This window comes from Tupaia chinensis, unplaced genomic scaffold, assembly GCF_000334495.1.
Source record: "Tupaia chinensis unplaced genomic scaffold, TupChi_1.0 Scaffold000382_1, whole genome shotgun sequence".
Lineage (NCBI taxonomy): Eukaryota > Metazoa > Chordata > Mammalia > Scandentia > Tupaiidae > Tupaia > Tupaia belangeri.
The window spans coordinates 1,023,942-1,034,310 of record NW_006159884.1 but is presented as its reverse complement, the minus strand read 5'-3'; the positions used below and the strand labels follow the sequence as shown (position 1 = coordinate 1,034,310).

Here is a 10,369-nt window from a genome sequence, read left to right as displayed (position 1 = left end):
TATATGTATATATTATATATAATAAAATTTGCTCAGCTCCTATGAAAAACAGCCAAGACAAAATATAATAAAAGAAAATATTCAGAACCATGAGAATATAAATATCAATTAATATTGCTTTAAGCATATTCATATTTCTCTCAGCTCTCCAACCTTTCCTTTGGAAACTTTTCCCCCTACTAAGTGATTTTTTTAGAGATAACTACAAAGGTATACTCCCTCCATTTCAGGGCAATCTGAATATCTAGTCAGGAGGGTGTGTAATTTAAACAGGTCTGCAGAGATACTAGGAGAAAAAGTGACTTTCTTCTTTCAAGATGTCAAGCTGAAGTGACTTTGTTTTTTTTGAGCACTTGGATCTAGTGATAACTTTTCATTTTTATGTGATAATGAATTACTTTTTCTGCTTACACTAGTGTGAACTAGAGTTCTATGATTTGCAAATTAATTAGTCCTTTATAAAAAAAAAAAAAGAGAAAGAAGAGGTAAGAAAAAGAAGGAGGATAAAAGGAGAAAGGAGGAGCAAAAACCAGAACTAATAAAAGAAAAAGATACACAGTGCTCATAAGTAAAAACTACAGAACTGAACAACTGTACATAGGATAGCGAAGATACGAATGAGTACTGAGATATATCACCATCCAGAATGGAAGAGTTAACATGAAATAAGCTCTACTCTATACATGCAATGCAATTCTAAACTGAAGTCTCAATGATATGTCTTGGGGGAATATATAAGAAAAATTAATCACATTTTGAAGACAAGATACAAGATTAAAATTATGTTTATATTATAAATCAATTAATATGAGTTCTGTGAGATCATATCAAGAATTTATAGATTATGAAAACAAACTGGAGATACCATGTTACATCATGATATTGAAGATGTACCATAACAGGGGCCAGCAGGTGGTATAGACATTAAGGTGCTAGACTCCCATATGGCTGATCAAAGTCCTGAGAGGAAAATGGAGGAGAAGGGATTGCAATGTGGCCATCCCTGCTGAGGGTTGATTTCTCTCTTTCTCTCTCTGTTTCTCTCTGTCTCTCCAGTGAGCACTCACACCCTATCACAAAAATATCTCCAAGCCAAAAGAAAAATATACCAAATTAGATATGATAACAATGGTGATTAAAACAGTTAAAAATAATAATTTTTTAAGAATTATTTTTATAAATTTTATTTATTTCAATTTGACCAGAGAAGGCCAGAGGCAAAGAGAGAGAGAGAGAGGGAAAGTGAGAAAGCAAGCCACCAGGTCCAGGACTAGAACTGCAGTTGACCACGTGGGAGTCCAGTGCCCTTAACAACCACACTACCTGCCAGCCCCAAAGGTAATTGATTTTTAAACAAACAGTGCTACAGTAATTACCAAATTCTAGTTACAACATGTGATTTAAAAGTAAAATTATACGAACTAGAGGGAGAATATAGGTAACATATATAGGATCTCTGACTATATAAGCAAAAGAACGCTTTTAGCATAAAAGCAAAGGAAGAAATGATAAAATGAAGACCAATAGATTTCAAGCACATAAATTTAGAACTTCTGTGCATAAAGAAACAATATAAACTAGCCAAAGGACAAAGAAACTGCAAAAATATTTTCAATATAAGGTAAGGAAACAGGTAGAACATGTAACTATGCATGAAGAACTTTAAATGAAGAAAAATACTACCAATGGATGCTATGCAAAGGATATAAACCATTATTTTTCAAAGTAAAATATTCAAAGAGCACATAAAGCTATTAAAATGGGCTTAATCTATTTATAAAATTGGTAAAGATGAATTAAAATGATATTATATCATATGATGTTCACCATCGAACCCGTTGACCATTAAGATGTACAAACATCACAATATTTTTCATAGTGAATATTTAGGAATCAACAAAATGGATGCCAAGGAGAAGACAGAAAAATAAAGTGTGGATATCCATGAGATGGGACTATGCAGCAATTAAGAAATTGTTTCTGAAAACTGGGGTGACATTAGAAAACACTTAAATGTTAACACGAAATACAATAAAAAAGCAATACCAATGATAAATAAACGACATAAATATTCTTATATATACTCCATGCACAGTCCGCCTAGTACCTATAATATTATATATGTATACTACAAGCACATATTTGTGCTCATACATTTGTATTTAATGTAATATCATCAATAGGATATATACTGACAACTTTAAGTGTCATTTATGTTGTTGCTAATATTAGAGTAAATTTTTGTCTGTTTATCTATATTTTTCTGCATTTTCTATTTTCTGTATTGCATTTTCTTTAGTTTTCTAGATCTAAATTATTTACATATTGTTTTTATAAAGGAGAAAAGAGGTTTATATAGAATTTACTTAATTAAAAATGTACAAAGTAATGTTTCTAGCAAAAAGCTGAACTGAAAGGTAAGTATATTTTTCAATCCTGTTTGAAAAATTAACAAGTCAAAGATCTGAAGATTAGACTAACTCTCCTGTGATTAGAAATTTGGCTCCAGGGCTTAATATGAGATTTCATCACCAAGTACGTAGGAAGATAATGAGTCTGGCAGTAGTATCAAAAGAAGTACACTGAGAAAGAATGCTGGAAATCTTGTTAGGTTTTAAATTATAGAAGCAGTAGAAATATCAAAAATATCAAACACAACAGGAAGCCAGGAATAATCATCAAGTTGTCCAGCCATATTACCCTCTGAGGGGTATTTCCACTACAAATATATTAGCTGAGAAAATGAGAACAGAGAGCTCAAATGGAAGCCATAGGTTATCAACAGTGCTCTGGCCATGAATGGTTAAGACCTAAGTGCCTCTAGCCCCTCTCAAACATCTCTTGCGACTGTGAGAATATTCGTCCACTTCTTATCTCTGGGCCTTGGTATCCTCATCTTTAAATGAAAGGGGTTGACCAAATGGTCTCCCATATCTAGAATACTGTTTCATTTCAAACTCATTTGCACGATTGGTAAATTGCTGAGACAAGGGTTAGTTTGTCTTGCAACTTGCGGCGTTGGCCAAGTCAAGAAGAGAGGGGCCTCAAAACCCTGCCATGAAAAGCTAATTCTAAAACATCCTACAAAGATTGAATCCTTCTTCCTCTGATAATCTTCCAGTCTCACTCTCATCCCCAAAAGCCTTGATGAAAATCGCCTTCCTTCTCTTTATTTCCAAAAAGCAGATTTGTTAATAATAATATCAATGATAATAATAATGGCTTATAATTATTTTGCTATCACTCCCTGCTAAGTCCTGTGCTATCTTATATTTTACATTCTTTTCCTCATTTTAAATATGAAGAAAGTTAAGTTTGAAGAGATAAATGACCTAAGGTCACACAATTAGAAACAACAGGATATTTCTGGATAAGACTGAGCAGCCTATTTATGACATGAATTATTGAGTAAATATTTGAGCAATGTAACTTCCCTATCAGAAGTTCACTAGCTTATTTGTTTATTCATGTGTAATAAGAATGAAGACCCTCAGAAACCATCAGAATTTAAGGTACAAGACAGTTGAGCCAGTTAATGCTACAAAGACAGAGGTTTATAAGGCTGCAAAATAGGTAAGATGCAAAACTATAGGTAGAATTTTAAAATCTCTGAAAGCTAGTGATAGAAAACAAAATTAAAGGCAAAGATATGTTTTAATTCTCTAGTTCTAAAGCAATTAAAGTACATTTAGAAAATAAACAATTATTGGGACCAGCAAATGGTATAATGGTTATATAACTGGACTCCCACATAGTCAACTGTGGTTCAACTCCTGAACCCAGCAAATTAAAACTCACACAGGGCATGTGTGTACGTATTTCCAAAATCTCCAGAGAATGAAGGAGAAGGGATTGTAGCATGGCCATCCCCCTGGGGGGTGATTTCTCACTTTCTCTCTGTCTCTCAGGTGAGTGCACAAACCAATAGCAAAAATCTCTCAAAAAAATGAACAATTATTTAACAAGTAATAAGAAATCAAGATATTCAATTAGTAATTCTCATTTATGCAAATGTTTGGAAAACTGACTATACAAGTAAAATAAAGTAGGTATTAAATCATTAAACCAAGATTCTTCAACCATGGCTTTAAAAATGAGTATAAAAAAATGACTTGGGGTGGGGAAAACCAGGGTATAGCCATAACATGACTCTCTGAAATGCAAAACCAACATGGGAAGGTCATGTGTTTACATCCTGGAGCCTCCCTGTACACACCGGCAATGTATACATGTTACTTGGACACCAGCGGACTGAGAATGGGGTTGGATAGTGGTATGAAGATCCTGTTTCTTGCTATAGGAATCTGTGTGTGTCTTCCTCTCTTTGTTTCTGACTCTGCCATAGAAAAAATAAATAGATAAAATCTAAAAAATATATAACTGGGAAAGTTTGTTCAGAATGTAGTTTCCAAGACCATCTCCAGAGATTATGGTTTGGAAAGTACATCCCCAGGTTTAAGTGGGTAACCCAGGATATTCTGATAGAAATTATCCATGAACCACACATTGACAAGCCCTATATCTGAAAATTAAAAAAAAAAAAAAAATTAAAGAGAAAATACACATGAAAGAAAGTACAGTGGATTATTCTAATCTAATTTATATTGCTTTATAATTGGCCAGATGACACATTGTCATTGCCTTCGAATACCACAATGCAACTAGATAGTACTATGACTATTATTTCCCTTTAGAAATGAGGAAATTAAGATTACACAGATTGGGAACCAGCAGTTAGCGTAATGGCTATGTTGCTGGACTCCCACATAGTCGACCGCGGTTCGCGTCCCGGACCCGGTGGCTTAAAACTCACGCCGGGCACGTGTGCGTGCGTGCCCAAGTTCCCAAGAGGCGAATGGAAAAGGGATTGCGGCGTGACTATGCCCTCTAGGGGATGATTTCTCGCTTTCTGTCTCTCTGTCTCTCTCTGTCTGTCTGGCAAGCGCACGCGCCCTATAGTGAAAAAATCTCCAAAAAACAAAAAAAGAAAAGAAAAGATTATACAGATTAAGAGGGTTGGCCCAACATAAACCTTCAGACATCAATCACAAATTTTTAATGTTTTAAATGTGTTTAATGTTTTAAACATAAATTTTGTGTTTTTTTTTTTCTTATCATCCTTACATTAAAGAGAATTTGGGGGAACCAACACTTAGCATAATGGCTATGTCACTGGACTTCCACGTAGTCAACTGTGGTTCGGGTCCCGGACCCAGTGGCTTAAAACCCACGCCGGACGCATGTGTGTGCATGTCCAAGATCCCGAGAGGAGAATGGAGGAGAAGGGATCGTGGCGTGGCCATCCCCTCTAGGGGGTGATTTCTCGCTTTCTGTCTCTCTGTCTCTCTCTGTCTGGTGAGCACATGTGCCCTATAACAAAAACCTCTTAAAAAAAATCTGACTAATCTCAGTTTTCCTTTTTGTTTCAAGTTTATTTATTTTCTCCATGAAAGTGGGGTGGGGTACAAGAAAGACAAAGACAGGCATCTCCAGCTGGGTCTGGGGTACAAGAAAGACAAAGACAGGCATCTCCAGCTGGGTCCCCACATCCCACAGCCTCAGCCCTCCCAGACTGCAGGCATGTGTGTGTATGTCTGGCATGCACAGGAGGCCTTTTGACACAGACCTGTGGGTCCAGCCAGGCAGAGCGCTGCCACTGCTACATTACCAGCTGGTCTTGTTTTTTCCTTTTTTTAAGGTAGAGGTAATCAATGATTTTCATGTTGACAGGCGTGAGACATACCCTCCTAGAGGTATGCATCAGAATTTCTAGTGGAGAAAGAAGGAGCATGTGTAATTTGAATTAAAACTTATGAGACAAACTCCTGAGAATTCAACAAAATCTTCTAAGCCCATGGATACTGAAGGAAAATGAGAGAAAGCATTAAAGTTTACACGGGTTAAAAATGATTTTGAGGATTACCAAAATCTTATGTTTTTTTAATTTTTTTAGAGTTTTTTTGTTTTGTTTTGTTTTGTGTTTTTTGCTATAGGATGCATGCAGAAAGACAGAGAGAGGCAGAAAGTGAGAAATCATCCCCCAGGGGGGATGGCCATGCCATAATCCCTTTTCCTCCATTCTCCTCTCAGGATCTTGGGCATGCATGCACACATACCTGTCACGAGTTTAAGCCACCGGGTCTAGGACTCGAACTGCGGTCGACGACATGGGAGTCCAGCGACATAGCAATTATGCCAACTGCTGGTCCCAAGAATTATCAACATCTTAATTTTCTTATTTACTCTTTATTGTTGCTAAAATACAAAAGTTTTACTGTCCTATTTTGACATTGTATGACATTGTCATACAAAATGTCAACAGAGACAAAAACACATTTAGCAATTATGTCTGAGTTTTTGCAATTGAAATTTAAGAACTAACTACTAATCAAAACAACATTCTTAGGAAGTCTTCCAAATTAATTTGTATTGTGAAACATGACATTAAAATGGTTATAAATTATGATATTATAATGACTTACAAGGTTAAGAGCTTAGACTTCCCATTTCTCTGACTTTCACAATAAAAGTACTGCTATCATACATTGCACAAACATAAAGTCTTCCAAGTGAGTAATATATAAATAATAACTTCTATATTACTATCATTTACATTCTATATATGAATATAAAATTCAAACATTTCCAGAATTTATTATTAGCTCCAAAATTCTATTGATAACATAATATATAGTAAATTTCAGTTGATATATTAAGGCTATTCAAGTACGCTTTCAACCATTTTTTAAAGAAACATTCAAAATATAAAGAAAATAATCTGCTTTCAGATTTCTGCTACAGGAAACTATTCACCTTGAATTTTAAATTTGCTGCTGTTTTTATTGGTACAAAGTATTACAAGCAGTTCCACTTTATCGCTATAAAGTAGTATAGTAGTATTACAGTAATAAAATTAGTAAACTTAAACTAATAAACCAGGAGAATAAAGTTCTACTTTTATTTTTGTTTTTGTTATACTAAACAAGAAAGAAAATCTGTTGTAGTATGTGGTTCCTTTGCTTTACAATTGGTAATTTACTTATGTAAGATTTTTCTCAAAACCAGGGCTATTTAACAAATCTAGCAGAAATAAATCATGTACAAAGTCATATTTTCAAATACTGAATTAATGCTTCCAATATTGAACTACTCTATTTCTTAAGTATTTTTATTTATTCTCTGTATATTTTTAAAAAAGATGTTCTAAATAAATACAGAACTTTCCATTTATAAGTCATACATATACACACACGTTTACACACAAACGCTTTTCATAGGGATTTAACTTGGTGTAGTGAATACTCATAATCACAGCATACGTTTTCATACTACGATGTCACAGCATTCTTTATCCCAGAATACAGACTATTCTGGTGACTATGTGTGCACTCTCAAAAGAATGTAAGCTCAATTATTAATAAGTATCTTACCAGATCTTGCCCAGCATATCAAACAGAGAAAAATGTATACTCTCATTTGGAATCTGATGAAAGTAAAAGAAGTACTCCGATTTCCAAAAATAGAAATTTCCAAATTCATTCAAGTCTCCCTTTGGTAGGCTTGTCACAGTCTGGCAGGTTTTACTGTGAAAGCTCCCTGCCTTGCTCCTCCCTCTTTGTTGAGAAAGGTGAAGTCATTTGTGTTCGCCCATTTGACTGTGGTTGTGAGAAAGATTTTTAAGGTAGAGACTCTGTAATAAGTCACAAACAAACCATCAGCTATACAAGTTGAATTGAAGGGAATGAAAAAGCTAATTATATCTTTTTTCCTTTTAACCTCAGGGCTTCAGAAGTGGTCAGTAAGAATATGTGTGTTGAAAGCCCAAAGTAAATGTGATGCTAGAGTGTGCCAGAAATGGAAAGAGTCAGAAAAAGTTGCGGTTCATGTTTATTTTGATGACAAACTAAGTTGTCATCATGCACCATAAAATCACTAATGAAACCCATGTCCATCAAACCATCAAGTGTAAGAGACGGGCTTTCTGTGTTTATGTGTTTATGCCATTTTGAATTCCGAACAAAGGAGCTATTTTAAAAATCAAAATGCTGGCCTGTCTCTTGATGCTAAAATTTGAAAGTCAAAATATTTTTTTGTGTTTAATATGACAACTATTCTTAAATTATTATAGGGTTTTTTTGTATATGTTTACTTAATTCTTCTCTTATTTTCCTGACAGCACTATTCTTCAGTAAGCAAGGAAAATTGGGAGTTATTTTAAGACCATGCATCACTTTTCAAAAATTAAATTTGGTTTGAGAAAATTCAAGTCTCTATAAAGTGCCAATGACACAGTAAAAACAGAAGTGTTTGATTTACATCAAAATCAGCGTAATCAAATCTGAGGTATGGGAGGTGTTTCAGAAGATCTGCAAACAAACTGGCCACTCCATAACTTGTCGGTTAAGGCAGCCAGATCCCACATGGTCCACATGAAGTTCTGAGTTCCCAAATTCAGTGGCTGAAGAAACACGTTGGACATATGTGTGAGCATACGAGCATGCCCAAAATCATGCAAGGAGAGAGAAATGAAGGAGGGGGGATTGTCGCATGACCATAACCCTTGGGGTACTTTTTCTTTCTGTCTCTCTGGCAAGTGTGTGTGCCTTCTAGCACACACACACACACACACACACACACACTTGAAAGTATAAAAAAAGTTTATGTTTAATAAGCTAAAAGGTAAGTCTTTCCTATTAAACTAACTGCTTCCCTTTTCTAGTACTTTGGATGTGACACTGTAATAAGACTATGCACACTACTTTCATCTTTACCATTCTAATGAGCTTATATTGGAAAATATGAACTTGGCATTGCAGACAGTAGATAATAGAGTTTCAAAGTATTAAATTATATTTTTTCATTATCTCATATTTTCTTTATTGGGGTTGTCAATGTCCATAGCATTAAATAGCAAAATATTGGAAGATAACAAATTATATAAAATGTCAATTGCTTAGTAAGTTTATTTATAGACTATGAAGTCCTCTTCATATATGAAAATTGATTGTAAACAGCTTATAGACACGCTTCCAACGTAAACAATAACCTAAGGTGATAATGATGATGATACAACATTGATTAAGCCCTATGCACCAGACATATTTCTAAGCACTTTATAATTATAAAGCTAATTATAAATGGTATTTGAGTACTCTTTATTGAGATAGTAGACTCATTATTTATCAGTAAAGCTTACCACCATTTTTTATTTAGTGGAGCATTGTGTCTAAAATGTTTAATAATCTTCCCCTCTGGTTCAGCAATTAAATATTCAAGTTACTTTCCTACAGAAATACTAACACAAATGTAAAACTATATATGAGCAAGGACATTTATCTTAGAACTCTCACAATAGCCAAAACATGGAAACAATGGGGGATTAGTCTTATTATATTCATATTATGGATTAAAATGAATGATGTAAATGGAGAATCATTTATTAGAGTAATAATTACAGTATTTAGGGAGAAATACTAATAACAGTATGTATAGTACATTTTGTAAAATGTGGCATATGAATATATGCATAGAGTGAAGTCCAGAAAATTTTCCTCCAAAATCTTTATCTTTGCATGGTAGATTTACCAGTGACTTTTTGCCTTTTTACTTACTTTTTTTAAATTATTGAGACAACTCCATGGCTCCTGCAATCTAGCCATTTTGGGGGAAATGGAGAAATGAAGAGGTCCCACTGATAATTCGGCCTCCAGCATACAAAACTCACATGACTGAACTTCCAAGTTTGGGAAGAAACTGACCATCCACCAGATGACTAGAAATCGCTGCAGGACCACAAGAAATATGGGAAGCAGGAAAATACCTGTCCTCCAAGAGAAAAGGAAAACTCCTCTTCATCTACACACAGTTAATGGAAATCATGGAAATGTCTGATAAAGAATTCAGAACATTCTTAATGGCAAAGCTTACAGAGGTGGAAGAGAGACAAGGAACTGCTGAAGAGGAAGGATAAAGGAGTTGAAGAGTTCCAGGAGGTGAGGAAATTCATGCAAGATCTAAAAGAGGAATTTCACACATTACAAAAGACTCAGATGGAACTGTTAGAGATGAAGGCTATAATACAAGAAGTCAAAATTTCCCTTGAAAATATTAAAAGCAGACTAAATCATACAGAAAATAGAATCTCAGATGTAGAAGAGAAAATTGCTGGCCTAGAAAAATCCATCACGAAGACTGAGAAAATGGCCCCAAAATTTGAGAATAATATACGAGAAATACTAGATACAATTAAACATCCGAACATCCGGATAATAGGCATCCCAGAAGGCAAAGAAAGTCATAAGGGCATTGATAATCTATTCCATGAAATCCTACAAGAAAACTTTCCAAACCTGGAGAGGCACTCAAAGAT

The 10,369-nt window shown here is 34.6% G+C and overlaps 1 protein-coding gene across 2 annotated transcripts in view; it reads right to left on the bottom strand.

Annotated features, from left to right (window-relative positions):
• Window positions 1–7,548, bottom strand: part of LIPI (lipase I) — a 57,885-nt gene extending 50,337 nt beyond the window's left edge. For both annotated transcript variants that reach the window (XM_006153592.1, XM_006153593.1), the window contains exon 1: window positions 7,431–7,548. In XM_006153592.1, the coding sequence (XP_006153654.1) occupies window positions 7,431–7,539 (109 nt within the window). In that variant the 5' untranslated portion in view covers window positions 7,540–7,548. The remainder of the gene's footprint in view (window positions 1–7,430) is intronic.
• Window positions 7,549–10,369: the final 2,821 nt, after the last annotated feature.